General features: G+C 32.9%; 3 protein-coding genes across 3 annotated transcripts in view; all 3 read left to right on the forward strand.

Annotated features, from left to right (window-relative positions):
- Positions 1-18122, forward strand: part of LOC129791558 (trifunctional purine biosynthetic protein adenosine-3) — a 1078967-nt gene that overhangs the window by 458175 nt on the left and 602670 nt on the right. The window lies entirely within an intron of this gene.
- Positions 1-18122, forward strand: part of LOC129791559 (potassium/sodium hyperpolarization-activated cyclic nucleotide-gated channel 3) — a 1048222-nt gene that overhangs the window by 317071 nt on the left and 713029 nt on the right. The gene's annotated exons all lie outside the window — the stretch shown is intronic.
- LOC129791565 (cold shock domain-containing protein E1) lies at positions 802-18021 on the forward strand. Its single transcript, XM_055829767.1, has 9 exons — positions 802-896; positions 1394-6159; positions 7742-8344; positions 8412-8855; positions 13256-13849; positions 13925-14350; positions 14425-14604; positions 16257-16452; positions 16544-18021. The coding sequence occupies exons 2-9, from the start codon at positions 5371-5373 to the stop codon at positions 16558-16560; spliced, it is 3249 nt and encodes a 1082-aa protein (XP_055685742.1). The 5' UTR covers positions 802-896; positions 1394-5370; the 3' UTR covers positions 16561-18021.

Raw genomic sequence — 18122 nt, forward strand, 5'->3', positions numbered from 1 at the left:
AATACTGTTTTATTAATTCCTTAATAAACTTTGATTGGGAAGTAAATATTTTGACCCGAAAAAAATAAAATTTTGATGGATTTTTAGTATTTTTTTTTATAGAAAGTTCTTGTACGCGATTTTCAAGACAATTTATAGAGGAAATAGCTACTTTTTGAGAATATTCGCGTATTGGTTGAGAATGAGACTTAGAATTGTTAAATTGAAAAAGACAAATCTTTTTGAGTAGTTTATCAAAAGTTAAGTAAAACTGCATTTTTTTGTATTTAGTTGCAAATAAAAAGCTATATCAACTAAAATTAAATCAAAAAATTGATTTATTAGCTAAATATTTTAATTCTATGCCTTTCTTTCGCTAGAATAAGATTTAGAAGTGAAAAATTATGGAATGATGTTTAAAAACAACTTGTCGCCAAATAAAGAGATTCATTTTTCATGAGTTTATCTGCAAAATTGGTTTTATTTAACAGCAAAATTAGCACCTTATTGAATAAATACAACATGATACCAAATGAAAGCTAAAAGAAGCTTTTGATTTGGGTTTTTTAAGAAACTACAAAATTCTCTGAATTAATGTTCTCTCAAAATAATTTGCAAAAATCCGCTTCAAATACAATCTTTTTTGTTGGGATAAATTGCAAAAAAACAAACATTCAAAATGAAATCTTGGCGGCCATCTTGAATTTATCCAAAAAAAAGCGTATTTTTGGTTTTTCGCAACAAAATATCTGCAACATTATTGAGCCCAATGATTTGTCGGCATTTTTCGGCGATTTTTACTCGATACCATCGCGAATTGCCAATAAGAATATTGTTGAAAAAGACACGAAGGTGGAATACCAACTACAATTCCCAACCAACATGGCCGCATGTCGTTCGTGCAGTGCTCTGTTGTGGTAAGTGAATTTTTTCTTCAATTTCTGCTGTTTTGGGGCCACTTGGAGGTACTTTTGCACCCCCCGGATGCATCGTGAATGCCCGTGAGTAGTTTGTGCGTGTCTATCGTGCGGGTCTGCGGTGATTTCGGGTGCTTTCGGCGGGGCATCATCGACACGACAAAAAAGTGTCTTCCAGTCGCTGTGAAAAACGGGCAGACACTTTTTTTTTGCCAGCCCCTGCACGTCCGGAAGGTGCTTTGGGGGGTCAGTGGGTGCGCTCAAGGGGATGAGGGTGCAAATATACCTCCAAGGTGCCACCTTCTGTACGCCCTCGTTGCGTTTCCTGTCTCCCCGAAAAGATTTTTTTCTTCAGTTGATTTTTTTTTGCAATCACACTGAAAGAAAAATTTTTTTGAGCACGCAACTGTGGCAGGAAATGAGACGACTTTTTGAGCCCCTCTGTGCACTATTGTGCCCCCATTACCGTGGTGCTTCTCTTTTTTCTTTCGTTGCAGCTTGTGTCTCTGAATTAAAATTTTCACTCAAAAAAATATACCAACAAAACACAAAACCAATTTTCAAATCCAAAACTGATACGTAAAGCAAAAGACGAAAAAAAAAATTTCTCAAAGCTAAAAATAAAAAATTTCTTCTAAAAGAGCAAAACTGCAAAATTTTACCCGAATCACTTTAAAAAAAAATCACATAATAAAGAAAAAATCACTGGAATAACAATATCTACAACGGAACTGTGAGGAACGGAAGGGAAAAAAATAAAGAGCTGTGTGGAGGAAGCACGACGTGAAGCCAAAAGTATATAAGAGTTTTAGTTTGTAAAAAAAAAACGGAAGAAAAAAATCTAAATCGATAATTTTGCCATTGTGTAGTCCCCTCGTTCACTTTTCTGCAGCAACAAATAAAAAATCGCGAGCCACACGGAGACGAAGAAAGTGCTGTGAGACTCCGCTAGAGCGCCCCCTCACGCAAACACTAGGTGCGCGCGCCCCCCTCCAATGAGGACGGAGACAAGTGTGGCTTTCCGGAAAACCCCGCCCCCTATCTAAAAAAAAACACAAAATAAACAATCTGTGAGCTAGCAAAAAAAAAAGTGTGAAAGAGAATCCCTGCAATTGAGAGCGAATGAGAGAGAGATAAAAGATTAAAAATAATTAAAAGAAAAAATAGTATATTAAATTTAAATTTAAAAAAAAATCTACAAAGTAGAGAAATCGTAAATTGCAAGACTAAATAATTGTGTTAATTATACAAGAAAAAAAAACATTTATAGAAAGAAGAAAAAAAGAATAATAGAAACGCGAAGATTAAAGAAAAAATAAATAAAAGTGAATATTGGCCCCATGTGGCTCAACAACGAGTACAATAAGTTTTTATTTACTATCCAATATTAGTTCTCATAATAAACAAAAAAAAACGTATTTTCTGCTTTTCCAAATAATTAATAAAAAAAACAAGAAATTAGTAAAAAAAAATCATTAAAAAAAACTATCAACCATCCTGCAACCGAGTTGAATTTAACGTGTGATACTTCGCCGAAACTTTAAAAAAAAATCATCATCACCTGTATAAATTACGAATTTATTCCACAAAAAGACTCTCTCTCTCTCTTAGGATTTAAAGGAACAACAAAAAAAGTTAAATAAAAAAGGAAGAATAGGGCGGAAGAAAGGGGTGTAAGCCATAATCCTCATTGTGCCATCGTTTGGGCGCTTTCGGGGGTAAAGAAAAAAAAACCTTTAAAAAAACCCCTTGGGGGCACACAAAGAACTTCTTCACAGGTGTTGTGTCCAATATTTGTGGCAAAATTAACAAACAACAAAAAAAAGAATATAGTTGCAGACAAAAAGGGGACAGGCATTTGGATAAAATCACAAGTTTAAACAACTCAGCACGCATTGACGACATTCAATCAACTATAAAATTTAAAAAAAATCATTTAAATTAACGGAAAATTCTTCTAAAAAACACCCATAAAAATTCCTTTCAATACAAATAAAATTTATTTCAAAAATTTATATTTAAAATTCTACGCAGGCTTTCTATCAACATAATTTCTACAATTTATTCTTCATTTTTTTTGTATCTTATTTTTCAATTTATTACATTAAAAACAAACAACCCAGCTTAGAATATAGACGGAAGAAAAATCAACATCCCAAGAGCAACAGAACTGTAATAAAAAAAAAATAATAAACTTCAATTCTTGACTCTATGGTTAATCTTTAAAGGAAAAAAAATCATTTAGAAAGTAATAAGAAAAAGTATATTCATAAAAAAGAGTGGACATTAAAAAAACACATACACACATTTAAAAGAAAAAAAAAACCGAAACACCCGTAATTTTAAAAAGAAATAATAAAAAAAATCAAGAAAATAAAAAAAAACTTAGAATATAAAACACAAGTGAAACTAAAAATAGTCAACGGATATATAGTGAACAAGAAGTAAAAAAATATATATATATTAGTGAACGTTAGAGTAAATTGATGAATTACACAAGTGCAAAGCAAAGACAACAGAAATCCTGTAACCAAAAATAAAAGAAAAAAAGAGGAGATAAAAAGTGAAGCGAAGGACTTGTTAGTTAAGGAAACAGAAACAAAAGTGATTTCTTAGTGACTTCTTTTGAAATAAAAAAAAATAAAGGAAAAAACGCGGAGAGACATTAGCGGTGAAAGGACTTTAAAGAAATAAGCGGTCTTTGAAGTATTGTTCAGTCGACCCTATATAGGAATTTCAGCATCCACTTTATTCTTCCTTTTTTATTTCTTCATCAATTTCTTTGGTTTTAAATAATAAAACAAATTAAAATTAAATAAATAAAATCTTGTGTGGAACTGATAATTTACATTAAAAAAAAAAGAATTATACAGTGTTTAATAAAAAAAAAATTGTGTGTGTGTGTGCGAATCAAATTGTGATGGACACTGGAAATCAACCAAAAAAATCAACAGCAACGTCGTGAATATTTTTTTCTTCATCATTTCATCGTATCTACTCAGTCAAGTACAAAGAAAAATAAGAAAAACTGCAAGACTCCAATATATTTGAAGCCCCCCGATCCTCTACAGAGGACAGCGATTCCACACACAAACCTTAAAGAAAAATCACACACTACTAAATAATTAATTTAGAAACAAAAGGTAATCACATCCCCCTGCGCATCTCTTATCACTTCCAATATATCGACATAATTCTAATTTAGCTGCTTAAAAAAAAAACAAGAACAAAATATAAAGAAATACCAGTAAAAGTGTGAACCAATAACAAACTAGAAATTATAATTAATTAAAAAGAAATTCACTAAAAAATAAGAAATATAAAAAAATAATAATAAAAAAAGAGGAAAAAGGTGAAGAGACATTTGCATTGAAGTATAAAAAGAAGAAACTTGAAGATATATTATAAAATGGAAAATTTTTAAAACAAAAAAAGAAAAAACATTTCTGTGATATATATTAATAATTGTATGATATATAAATACATGTTATCGGTTGAGTCTTTTCTAAAAAAAACATGAATAAATACTAAAAGAAACAAAGTGAATTAAGTAAAAAAAAAAAAACAAGAAACTGCAAACAAGAAATGAACTCTAGAGGACTTTGAAGTAATTAATAATAAAAAAAAAAACAAATATTAAGTGTGTAAAAAAAACAGTGAAATATTGAAAAGACTTTTTTTTTAATTTAGTCGTGAAGACGTAGTGAAACTTTAAGTGTTCCGGCTAAACCACGACTTTTAAAACTACAGAGGGATTCTTCGAAAATCAATCAATATACTTTAATTATACTCCTTAAATTTTTTTTCGTTAAAAAGTCGTTTATTTGAAAAAAAATTTCATAAAAATTATTGAAAAATTAAAGATTATTAAAAAAAACAAATCTCGTATTATTGCGGCCAAAAAAAAAAAAACGTGTTGCGCTGTGAAGCGGGGAACACTGAGAAACGAAGTTAAACCTTACTAAAAAAAAAAGAAACTTATGAATTAAAAAAAATATTGCGATAGACTCATTTTTTTTTTGGACAATATTTCCTTTTTAAATAATTTTTATTGGTGAAATAAGCGCCGCAGAATTTTTAAATGCTTCTGTGGATTAAATAATAATTACCTTATAAAGAAAGAAAAAAAAAAGAAATTAAATATTGTGAACACTGAAAGAAAAAAAAATAGTGAATAAGAAATTAAAAAAAAAACTAAATATTACATAGGTCATTGAAAAAATAATAATAATAATTGTGAATTGAAAAGACTTTTTGCTTGGTGTGATAAAAAGTGAATAAATGGTGAAACAGTGAGATAGAGAAAGAGAAAATTGAAAGAAAACTAAAATCCCGTGGAAACTGCCTTTGAATTGATTTTGTGACAAAGAATAAAGAAAAAAGAAGAAAAAAAGGAGAAACCAGGAGATCGGCTATCCTTTGACCAAATAACCCTTTGAGGAAAAAAAAGGAGATTGGAACCTTTGGATGCGCAATGGCGAAGAATTTTATTGACATCAACAATTCACTTGTAACTGCCCTTGGTGGAGGTGGTGGCATTGGGCTGCAATCATCTGACTTGCAGCTGTTGTCTTCTGTTAATGGCACTGCCACGGACCACATGAATTTGCTGAATGTGAAGATACCGAAGTACGCCGCCGGTGGGGCACCAACACTCCCCCTCAAGTCACCCCTAACAGGTCCGGGAATACGCGGTGGTGGTGTAAAGAGCAGCGATACGGACTACCGTAACTGGATGGGTGGGATGCAGCAGCAACAACCACCCACTGGGAGGTCTATTGTCAAGCAAAATAGCCATATGAGTGATGGTGGAATGGATTTCCTTCATTCACGCACCTCCAGTGACTTCTCAAGCGGTGACGTTCATCGCTTTGGCGGTGGGAACAGCATGGATGGTCAGGCTAATCATCACTTTCGCAATGGGGACACGTACGGGCAGCAGAATGACTTTGGCAGTGACTTCCCACCGTCGCGCGATATCTTTGCCCAGGCAGCACGAAATGCCACAAATGCAGCCGCAGCAGCTGCTGCAGCCAATGCCTTTCCACCAATTGGCACATTCACGCTGGATAGCGTCTCATCGGGGTATGGGATGAATGAAGCCGGTGGACCACCGCAATCCGGATCGATTGGCATGTTCAATCCCAGTGGGAATAATGGACCAATGATGAATGGATGTGCTGCACCGCAGACTTATGGCAACAACAATGGTGGGGATGTGAATCAAGGAATCCGAGAGACGGGCATCATTGAGAAATTACTGGTGAGTTTCCTTTTACATTTCTTTTGTGTGAAAATAATTAAAATCTTGATTTTCAAAAGGAAATTTTGAATTTATTTTTATACTAAAAACTCTGTGTTTTGACGGGATATATTTAAATTATTTCTCTGGTTAATTGTTATGCAAAAAGGGTTAAGAATACAAAAAAAAATCCGGAGAAAACTAAAGAAAAAAAGTCAAAAACTAGTTCTACAAAGCACAAGAAACAGTTCAGAATTAATTCTGCGAAACACACCAAGAAACAAATAAAATCCAAAACTAGATCTACAGTACACAAAAAAAGAAAAAAATCACCTATGAAATACAAAAATTAAGAAGAAATTCAGAACTAGTTCTGTGGAACACCAGAAAAAAGAAAAAAAATCTATGACTAGTTCTGTAAAATGTGAGAATCCTACAAAGAAAAAAAAAAGAATTCGCAGAGAAAAGAAAAATGTACAAAGATTTTTTTTTTAAATCGTGTTCTGTATCTAGAACATAAGAAACTGATCAATAAAACTGACTTGAAACCTTAAGATTGACCTCAAAACCGACTTAAATTTTTAAACCAGACTGAATAGTGAATTCCACCCAAGATCTACAGAAAGTAGCAAAAATTTAAATCTAAGTAATTCTGCGAATCACGTTAAACCGAAAACAAATGTCTGAAAATAAAAAAATTAACTACAAAACATAAAAGAATATCCATGGAAAAAAGTAAAAACTCAAATCTCTGGAACACGAGAAACTAGTAAAAATACACACAAGAACACGAGAAACTAAAAAACGAAAACTTAAAAATCCAAAACTGATTCTACGGAACATAAGAAACCAAAAAAAAACCTGGAAAAATGAAAAATCCAAAATAAGTTTCGTGTTAAGGAAACAATTCCAATACAAGTTCCACAGAACCGTAATTAGTTTTGAGTTTCATTTGACTAGCTTTCTGTTTATTTCTTAAGTTTCGTGAATTTTTTTTTAATTCCTCTTCCCATTTTTTCTGCTTCTTTCTGTTTCGTAGAACTTTTATTTTTCAATTTTTATTAAATGATTTTTTATTTAATTTAAAAGTCTAAAACTAGAACTAGCTTTGTTTATTTTGTTTCTCACGTTCCGCGAAACTATGATTAAAGAATTCAAGGAATATTTTTTTGGTTTCGTTGAACTAGTTTCGTATTTTTAACGTTCCGTAAAACCGGTAAAGGAATTTTCACATGCTACGAGGGTATTTAATGGTTTTCCTGGTTTCTAATATTCCTTGAAATTAAAAAATTTGCGGATAGAAATTAAAGACAAATACCTTATTAAAAAAAAAAGTTAATTTCATCATAATTTATTTAAAAGAAAAAAAAAGATTTTTTTTAATATATTTTTTATTTGAAAGTTTTTTATCCTTTGATATTTCTTTGAAATAAATATTTTTTTTGGACATAGCAAAAGTTTCAAAAGCAAAAACAACAAAGAATTTTATTAAAAAAATAAATAAATAGAAAATAATTGTTTTTAAATTCTTTTTCACTGTTTTTTAATTCTTCTCAAATATTTTTTTTGTTATAAAATCCTTTTTATCTGAATCTACCTTTAGCACTCTTATGGATTCATCCAGTGCTGCGAGAGACAGGCTCGCCTGTTCTTTCACTTCTCCCAGTTCAGTGGTAACATTGAGCACCTCAAAATAGGGGATCCAGTTGAATTTGAGATGACCTACGATCGTCGCACGGGGAAGCCCATTGCGAGTCTCGTGACGAAAATTGCCCCGGAAGTGGTGCTTTCGGAGGAACGTGTCACGGGCACGGTGACCACGGAGATTAAGTCCGACGGGAGCAATGGTTCGGGGAATTCGAGTGAGACAACCGGAAGGATTAGCTATGAGAACAATGGGGAATGCTTCTTTCTGCCATACACCAAAGACGACGTCGAGGGGAATGTAACGCTGCGCTCGGGGGATAAGGTTAGCTTCCAAATTGCCACGAATCAGCGGGGGAACTTGGGGGCGTGCCACATTCGCCTGGAGAACCCGGTGCATCCGGTGAAGTATCGCGGGGTTGTTTGTTCAATGAAGGAATCTTTTGGATTCATTGAACGTGCCGATGTGGTCAAGGAGATCTTCTTTCACTTCTCCGAAGCTGATGGTACCGTTGAACTACGTCCTGGGGATGATGTGGAGTTTATCATTCAAACGAGAAATGTGAGTAAAAATCGCTTGAAAATCGTAGAATGCTGAGAAAATGTGATTTTTATTCAAAATGTCGCAGGGAAAGGAAGTTGCGTGCAATATAACGCGCCTTCCGCCGGGATCGGTGATCTTTGAGGATGTTGGTACACAAATCTACAAGGGGCAGGTGCTGAAACCCCTCGATCGTGCCAATCCGCTGCGGCACAACAATGATCCACTCCCAGGGAGGATTCGCTATCGTGCACCGGATCATTCGGAGGTGGAGGTGCCATTTGGGGATAAAGATCAAAAGGGGGACTTTACCCTACGCCATGGGGATTGGGTGCAATTCCTCCTGGCCACGGATCGTCGTGATCAACTTCAGCGTGCCACGTCCATTTCACTTTTGGATGAAACCTTCGAAGTTTCCGGCGAGAAGAGGGAACAAGGTGTTGTGGCTGCACTCAAGGAGGGTTTTGGCTTTCTACGCTGTGTAGAACGCAATACGCGACTCTTTTTCCACTTTACCGAAGTCCTGGACACCGTGAGTGTGAAATCTTTCCTTTCTCTGCCCTTTTTTCTTGCAAATTTTGCGATTTAGGGGAGAGTTTTGGGCTGGAAAATTATCAGTTAATAGGGTTTGAAAAAAAAAGCTTAAAAGATCTGGAACAAGGGGTGTTTATCTGGCGAATATTTTGGTATTTTAAGCGAATCATCCGAATATTACTGAAGATTTGAATATTTTATTTCACATAAACAGTTCTTGTTAAAAATCGAAGAATTCAAAACTGAAAAAAAATCCAAAAACGTATTTAAGAATTTTAGCTGTGTTTCTTTCAGACACAGCTTTTGTGTACCGAGCAAAATCGAAAGTCGTCAGATCGGGCTCAAACTTGGGATGAGCACGAATTAGGGTCCCCACATTCCAAAAAACGTATGCGCCAAAAAATTTTTTCCGGCCGGCCGGCCGGCCGGCCGGCCGTCCGTCCGTCCGTCCGTCCGTCCGGAACCTTTTGCTAAATTACAAGAGAACGGTAATAGATAGAGACTTGCGGTCAACGGCAAAGTTTAAATATCGACCGGAAGACATCCGATTATGAGGTCAAATCCACCCCCCCACCCCTCCGTCCGCCATTTTGAATAACCTCAAAATTTTGTTTTCGCTATATCTCAGCCCCTGTAATAGCTAAAAATCTGAAATTTTGATATGTTGTAGGGGCCATCAAGAGCTTTCCAACGATACCTCATTTTCGAAAATCGGTCAAGCCGTTTAGCCAATATGGCTGCCACAATTTTTCATCGAAAATCGACCATAACTCGAAAACGGCTTGACCGATTTTGATCAACCCGGGGTCAAATGAAAGATCTCAACAAACCCTACAACTCTCCAGAACATCCGAAGTTTCAAAAGTGACCGCTAGGGGGCCAAAAATCAAAAACAAAATTTTCGATGAGTTTTCGATTAATATCTCGAAAACGCCATTATCGATTTGCTTCATTTTTTGATATGTTATAGCTGACTATATTATCTAGCTCCATGCCAAAAATGAAGAAAATCTATGTCGTCGTTCTCGAGATATAGCCTTCCAAAGTTGGCATGTCATATCTCGGGTTCTACAAGTCCGATTTTGATCAACTCAAATGCAAATGAAAGGTTTCGTGAAGCCCTACAAATGTCTAGAACATTGCAACTTCGAAAAATGACCGCGAGAGGCGCTAAAGTCAAAATCAAAATTTTCGAAAATTTCGTACTCGAATATTTCAAAAATACCATTATCGATTTACTTCATATTTCAATATATTATAGTTGAGGTTAAGACCTTTCCAACGATAGCTCAAACTCGAAAATCTATGGAGCCGTTCCCGAGATATGGCGTTTTAAAGATTTCTTGCGGGATGACTTTTCAACTTTTCCCGACTTTGCGCGTATTTAAATGAATTTGCGTTCTAGTTTGCTCTCACAAAATTGGTACACTGAAAGAAACACAGCTCTCGTAAGCTTGGTCAGCTTACCAGTACATTTGGTTTGAATTTAGTATTTTTTGGGTTGAATTCACTACATTTTAGCATTAATTTACTACTTCTCTTTCTATGCTTTAATAATTTTTTTTTTATAAAGTTTTGTTCCTCAATCTGTGCTGTTTTGTGGTTGAAAACCAAATATTTATCGATTTGAATTTATTCTTTTTTTTTTTGGGTTGAATTTACTACGTTCTGGCTTGAATTTAAATCTCTTTGGCTTGAATTAACAACTTTTTAGGCATTTATTAATATTTTTTAAAGCTTTTTGAGATTGGAGACTGCCTTGTTTAGGGTTGAAGGTTTAGGCGATTTTTCTTAAAACAAATAGTGCTTTGAGTTAAATAACTTTTCATTCTCAAAAAAAAAACTAAATTTATTCATAAAAGTGATACGGAAGTTGCACTAATCGATAAGAAATTTTAACTTGAGCAACATATCCAAAATTGAGCCTCCAAAAACGGCCGCTAGTGAGCCTAAGTCTATCATCTTATGGATAATGATATTCCGTGCAACATATCCAAATTTCAACCCTTTAGCTGCCCCGAAAGTGAAAATATCACAAAAAATCGATTTTGAGCTTATTTTGACATTTTTCAAAATGGCCGCCAGGTTCTTTCACCATCTCAAAAAATTTGATTTGGTGACGTAAAATCTAACCAAACAATGCTAAACATGGGACTGAAACGCCATTTTGAAAAAAAAAAAAGATGCCGGCCATTTTAAAAATACATCAGGGTTACAAATTGTTGGAAGGAGTAACCAACATTCACTACGCAGTTGTATTTTTGTGCATATTTTAGGTAGCGAACATTATTATACGCGGTGAAACTCAACATAACCTCACTTTTCAATGTTTTGATTTTATTTTTCGCTGATTTGGGTAAATTCAGGGATTTTTTGCATCCGGGAGCACCTTTTCAAGCAGTAGAAACCTATTTCAGAGAAAACTGAGCAGCTCGGAAGAAAAAATAGTATTTTTTTACTCACTATTGTCATTCGCGAACCAACCAAAATGTTTAGTATCAAAACCCGCCATTTTTTTATTTCTAAATGACACTTTTTAGCTGTGATTCTTTCTTCAAAGAAGCATTAGCTGTGATTCTTTCTTAAAAGAAGCACAGCTTCTGTGTACACTCAAAAATGCAAAGTCGTCAGATCGGGCTCAAACTTGGGATGAGCACGAATTAGGGTCCCCACATTCCAAAAAACATATGCGCCAAAAATTGGTCCGGCCGGCCGTCCGTCCGGAACCTTTTGCTAAATTACAAGAGAACGGTAATAGATAGAAACTTGCGGTCAACGGCAAAGTTCATATATCGGGTGGAAGACATCCGATTATGACGTCAGATCCGAACCCTCACCCCCCCGTCCGCCATTTTGAATAACCTCAAAATTTTGTTTTCGCTATATCTCAGTCCCTATTATAGCTAAAAATCTGAAATTTTGATATGTTGTAGGGGCCATCTAGACCTTTCCAACGATACCTCATTTTCGAAAATCGGTCAAGCCGTTTAGCCAATATGGCCGCCACAATTTTTCATCGAAAACCGGCCATAACTCGAGAACGGCTTGACCGATTTTGATCAACTCGGGCTCAAATGAAAGATATTAACGAACCCTACAACCGCTCGGAACATTGAAAGTTCAAAAAATGACCGCAAGTGGTGCTAAAATCGAAAACAAAATTTTCGATGAGTTTTCGATGAATATCTCGAGCACCGCTTTATAGAATTGCTTCATATTTTGATATGTTATAGTTGACTATAATAATCTCCATGCCAAAAATGAAGAAAATCTATGTAGCCGTTCCGGAGATATCGCGTTTTAAAGTTTACATGTCATATCTTGAGTTGCATAAGTCCAACGCCCCGCGAAGCGGGGCGTTTTACACATATAAAATAAAATAAAATATATATAAATGCATAGATATATACATTATATATATACATATAAAAATGCAAAGATAAATATTAGATATAGCATGGATGGAACAGTATAAAGCGAAAGAACGGTAAGTAAAACTTACGGGCTGTGATTCTTTCTTTGTCAGTGAAATGTGAAATTGACTGAAAATTGGGGATGGGCAAATTTTGAGGAAGGCTTTCTCGCGTACCGAATCACAGCCAACGCGCAGATAATTTGTAAGAAGCCTTAATCGTGGGCGTTGGCTGTGATTCGGTACGCGAGAAAGCCTTCCTCAAAATTTGCCCATCCTCAATTTTCAGTCAATTTCACATTTCACTGACAAAGAAAGAATCACAGCCCGTAAGTTTTACTTACCGTTCTTTCGCTTTATACTGTTCCATCCATGCTATATTTTTTTATGGATTTTGGCACTATTTTAGGTCAAATTCAACACAATAATAAATTAAACCTTACGTTTTAGGTGGATTTACTTTAAATTTTGGTGTAAAAATAAGAATTTGTAGATAAAAGTGAGCCAATCAAGTGCTGAAAAGCAGTATGTTGGGAGAAACAATTCTGGGTAACTCCACAAACGGACCTCAGAAAAGACATTCAAAAAAAAAAGTTTTGCGCCTATTTTTGAACATCCAGTATTTTTTAAGCTTCAATTTAATCTTTTTCTAGGCTTGAATTTAGCATGATTGGGAGTGAAATTACTATTTGGTTTGAATTTAGTCTTTATGAGGCTTGAAATAGATATTTTTTTAGGCTTTGCTTCTCAATCTGAGAGCCATTTAGAGGCTAAAAACCAATATTTTGATTTTTTTTTTTGGCAAATTACCTGAATATTAGCGAATATTCCGAATATTTCCGAAGTTTTGAGCAATTTCGTCTAGTTAAACCTCTCTTGGTCTGAAAAGATGTCTGAGCTTTTCCCTAAGTCCTTTGACTGTCTTTTCTAACCACAATTTCCCCTAAAAAAACTTTCTTTTCATTCTTTTCTGTTTGTTTTTCCAGCTCCGTGAAATTTGCGTTGGAGACGAAGTGGAATTCACAATGATTCAAGATCCAAATTCAAGTTTTGCAAATACACGTCAGAGTGCAATTCGCATTAAACACCTTCCGGAGGGAACGGTACAATTTGAGACGCTAATTGAGAGCAATGTTGAAGGTGTGGTGACACGTGAGGCACCAAAGAGTCCCATTAAATCCCAAGAGCGCACAGAAGGGGGTGTCATAAGTTACGGTGTGGCAGGGAGTAAGAAGACAATTATGTACTTCCTCAAGGATTGCGATAAACCACCGAGAATTGGGGATCATGTACGTTTCAATATTTGTCAAGTGAAGAGGAATAAGGAATTAATTGCCGTGAATATTAAGGAGATTCTCCCGAATTCGGCGAATGTTGTGACAATTGGTGGCAGCGGTGGGATTCAATCGGGAATTTCAGTTGTAACATCAATGCAACAAAATACAATTGCCAATGGGCAGGTAAATTCCCTAAGTGGTGGTATTGCGCAGAAAATGAGCCCAAATAGTTCAGCAAAGAACAATAACAATGGCAATGGGAGCAAAGGTCCCGTCTTTTATGGATTTATTGCTGTTCTCAAGGTTTGTGTCTCCTACACAAAAGGGGGTAAAATGTTATTTATTTTGTGAATAAATAAATTATTTTTTCATCTGCAGGAGAATTTTGGCTTCATTGAAACTCTCGACCACGATGAGGAGGTTTTCTTTCACTTCAGCAACTTCTATGGGAATACAAATAATTTGGAATTGGGCCATGAAGTTGAGTACACCCTGTCGACACGTGGTACAGCCACAAGCGGCGGTAATTGCCTACCGGCTGAAAATGTAAAAATTGTGCCAAAAGGTACGATAAATCAGCCAAAGGTGCACGATGCGGTCTACAATGGGGTGGTAGCACGTCCATTAAGGTGCATTAATCCCGACCAAGCGGAATATTGTGGTGTTATAAATTTGATAAGTGATGCCGGAGATGTTGTTTCCACGCATGAATTTGGCATAACAAGTTTGGTCAATAAGCGCGATTTACTGCAGAAGAATGATGCAGTTTCATTTAAATTGGACACAAAGGGACGTGCGGCTGAGGTGAGAATCTTTTCGGGCAAACATTTAGTAAAAAAAAAAGCTGAAATTTATTATTTTTATTGAATTTTTTCAAGGTGATTGCTGTGCGACAGAAGAAACGTGCCAATGTGGACTCAATTAAGGGACAATTTGGCTTCTTGGACTTTGAAGTTGAGGAAGGAAAGAAGCTCTTCTTCCACATGTCGGAGGTTCAGGGGAATTCCAATAGTCTCCATCAGGGTGACACTGTGGAATTTTCAATTGTCACCAATCAGGTTAGTTTTTCTTTATTTTTTATTTGTTTTTTTTAAGGGTAATTTGCAAAGGGATGTCTCAATTTTTAGGATTTAGGATTTTAAAAGTTTATTAAATTTGGCTGTTATTATTAATTTTAATATCTATATATTTTTTATATTAAATTAGGGGTCCGCCCCTCTTGCAATAATGAAGAAAGAAAACGAAGAAAAACAAATATAATAAAAGGAAAATGCAAAAATATAAAATTATTTCTAAAGCTTATTTTTAAATCTCAAAAATAAATAAAATTAAAGAAAAACATACTCTAAAGAACCTAAATCAAAGTTTTTAAGAGTCTAATTCTTAAGTTTCAGATTGAAGATATTTTTTTAATCTTCAGAGAAAATTCTTTCAAGAAAATTTGTTTCATGTGGCAATTTAAATTTCAAAAGAAGACCTTAAAATGATCAGACTTTTAAATCAAATTTTGGGTCTCAAATTTTTAATTTAGGCTTTAATTTCTTGATTTTGGTATCTCAAATTATTCTCTGGCTTTCATTTTAGTTTTAGTGCTTTAAGCGTAGAGAAAGTCTCTTAAAAACATGAAATGTTTCTTTAATTTAATTTTATTCAATCAAGAAATTAGATAATTCCTTGAGCTTTGCAATTGATTTCAAATTAAAAAGAAAACTCAAACGGAATCTTTTGTTTCAAATTTTGAGTCTCAAATTGTTATTTTGGGCTTTTAGGTTTTTTATTTTAGTACTTCTCAGAGGGCTAAAAACTTGAATAAAAACGCCCAAAGATAATTTTAAACATCTCAATGTAAAGTTGGTTTGATGTTCATTTTTATTTTATAAAAGAAAACTTGAAAGGGTCTTATCTAAGTTAGAGTCTAAAGAAAATTTTCTAAGATCAAAATTAAATTTTAAAACAAGAGAAAGTCGCTTAAAAACCTGAATAGTTTCGTTAAGTTAAATTTATTCAATTTAGAAAGTTTAAAATCAAATATTCTTGGGTATAAATTCTTAATTTTTTAGATCTTCTTTTGATTTTAAAAAAAAACCTAAATAAATTATTAAAATTCCTTAATTCATTAAAAATAAAAGAAAATAATTAGCCCAAAAATCGACCGAAAACCCGCCTTTAGAATTTCCTTAAATAGTTTACGATCGATTTCTTCACTATTGTCCTTAATTTTTAATTTTAAAAAAATATTTTTTTAGATTTTAATTTTAAAATTTAAGTCTTATTTTTGTTTATTTTTTTGTTAATTTGAAGTTTTTTTTGTTGCAATCTTGAATTTTTAAGTTTGATCTTTATTTTTTTTTAATTTAAGGGTAGATTTTAATTAGTTATTTTATTTAATATTTTTTTTCTATGTTTATGTATTATTTCTGAGTTTCCGAAAAGAAATATTTGTGTTTAAAAAATGTTTTTATTTAGGAATCCTAAAAAAAATTCGAATCTTTTTAATTTTATTTCTAAAAAGATATTTTTAAAACCAGAAAATTAGTTTGATTTTAATTTTTCAATCTTAAAGACAGAAATGATTGAAAGCTTTTAAAAAATTTCCAAAATATCAAATTTTTATTAATTCTTAAATCTAATATTAAATATTCAAAAAATACATTAAATAGTGGAAATTATTTTTAAAAAAAATTAGTAAATAAAAAAAATATTTTCTTAGCGCAATGGAAAATCATCGGCATGCAATGTTGTAAAAGTCGTGGATAATACGCAAGCGCGTCCGGAGAGACTTCTATCGCGCCTAAAGATCAACTCGGTGGATGAGAGTGTGCCGCGTCTTATTGTTATACGCCCACCAAAGGGCCCCGATGGCACCAAAGGATTTGCACTTCATCATCGGAATCCGCGGATTGCAGGTTAGTCTCTTTATTTTCCTTCATTTTCTTGATTTATTATTATTTTTTAGATTTTCCCTTTAAAAATGTTTAAAATAAAAAATTCTTTTAGGCATTTTTGTGGAATAAATCCGCTCTGAATGGCAAGTAAAAGTTGTGCAGAAAAGAGAAAAGGAGGAAGGAAGTTTGAGCGAGAGAGAGAGAGGGATGCTTTTTGGACATTTAATTTTGCTTTAAAGAAACGAAACTTGAATTAATAAAAAAAAAGAAACTGACCCCAGAGGATTTACATTATATACACACATACATACACATTATATACATACATATATCATTTTATTGAGTTTTTGTAGGAATGAAAAGCACATGAAATGAGGATGAAAAGAAAAAGACATCTTTGTAATAAAAAAAAAATATGAAAACTTTGACAAGCATTTCACAAAATAATTTTTTTTTCATTTAGCGACCGTGAAATTTAACAAAAGATTCTCCGAGAGAATAATAAATAAAGAGAAATAATAAAAAAAAAATGAAATTCAATTTATAACTTTAATCCACACTTCCCTACTTAACCTAAAGATGCAAAAGAAAAAAATTCATGAAGTAAAAATGCAACAGTAGATGAGGAATAAAAAATAAATAAAGAAAAAGAATAAAACTGAGAAATATCTAATTAAAAAAATAATATTATATTTTAAAATATTTCTTTCTCTTTATTTTTATGAAGAGCAAAAAATTATTTTCAATGAAAAAAAAAAACAAAAGATAAAGAAATTGAAAAGAAAGAAAGATATAAAATAGAAATCACATAAAAAGTCAAAAAATAATAAAAAATGCATCATCAACTTGAAAAAAAATAGGTTTTGTCCGTAATCTTGAAAATAAAAGAAGAAGAAAAAACATTTAAGGGAAATGAAAACTTTTAATTTTATGAATTTATATATACACTCTTAAAAAAAATATACAAAAAAAGTGAAAATCTTTACAAAAAAAAACTTTAAAAATATATTATTAAAAAAAAAAACTTGATAAAAAACAAAATTCTAATTAATTGACCAAAATACATAACACATAAAAGAAATGAGAAAAAAAATGAATTACCTTACAATAAAAGAATGAAAGAAAAAAAAGTAATTATAAAATGATGAAGAAATAAAAGAAGATGAAATTAAGAAAAAGAAATTGAAAGTAATTTACTCAAAAAAAAAGTACGTAAATTATTTTTATGATTTTTTTTCTATTATATACTTGAAAAGAAAAGAAAAATAATAGAAATATCGTGTGGAAGAGGAAACGTGGAAGATACCAAACAAAAAAAAATGATAAAAATGCAACATTTATGCGATAGATTGAAACTGAATTTATGCGTTTAAAATGAATGAAAAAAAAACATAAAATGATAAGAAACAATGGAACTGTGTAAGTGAAAAAAAAATGCTACGCATGAAATTAAAAAAAAAAAAGAACTCAAGCATTGCAACGTAATAAAAAAAATTAAAAAAAAAGAATAAAAAAACAAAGAAAAAGATGAAACATTTAAGATGATAAACTTACAAAGAACAAAATAAAGTACTGTGGAATATTTATAAAGATTCTTTTGAAATAATGATCAACGTTTCGGTGATTTGAGAGTCTTTTCAGCTTCCGGATGTGATAGAAAAGTATGTCTATAAGTTTGGGGGGAATCGCTA

Source organism: Lutzomyia longipalpis, chromosome 3 (genome assembly GCF_024334085.1).
Source record: "Lutzomyia longipalpis isolate SR_M1_2022 chromosome 3, ASM2433408v1".
NCBI lineage: Eukaryota > Metazoa > Arthropoda > Insecta > Diptera > Psychodidae > Lutzomyia > Lutzomyia longipalpis.

Excerpts from the sequence above, each read along its gene's own strand:
- LOC129791565 (XM_055829767.1), top strand. The coding sequence starts at position 5,371 with ATGGCGAAGAATTTTATTGACATCAACAATTCACTTGTAACTGCCCTT. Across the intron at positions 8,345-8,411 it reads TTATCATTCAAACGAGAAAT|GGAAAGGAAGTTGCGTGCAA; the intron begins GTGAGTAAAAAT and ends AAAATGTCGCAG. Across the intron at positions 14,605-16,256 it reads TTTCAATTGTCACCAATCAG|CGCAATGGAAAATCATCGGC; the intron begins GTTAGTTTTTCT and ends ATATTTTCTTAG.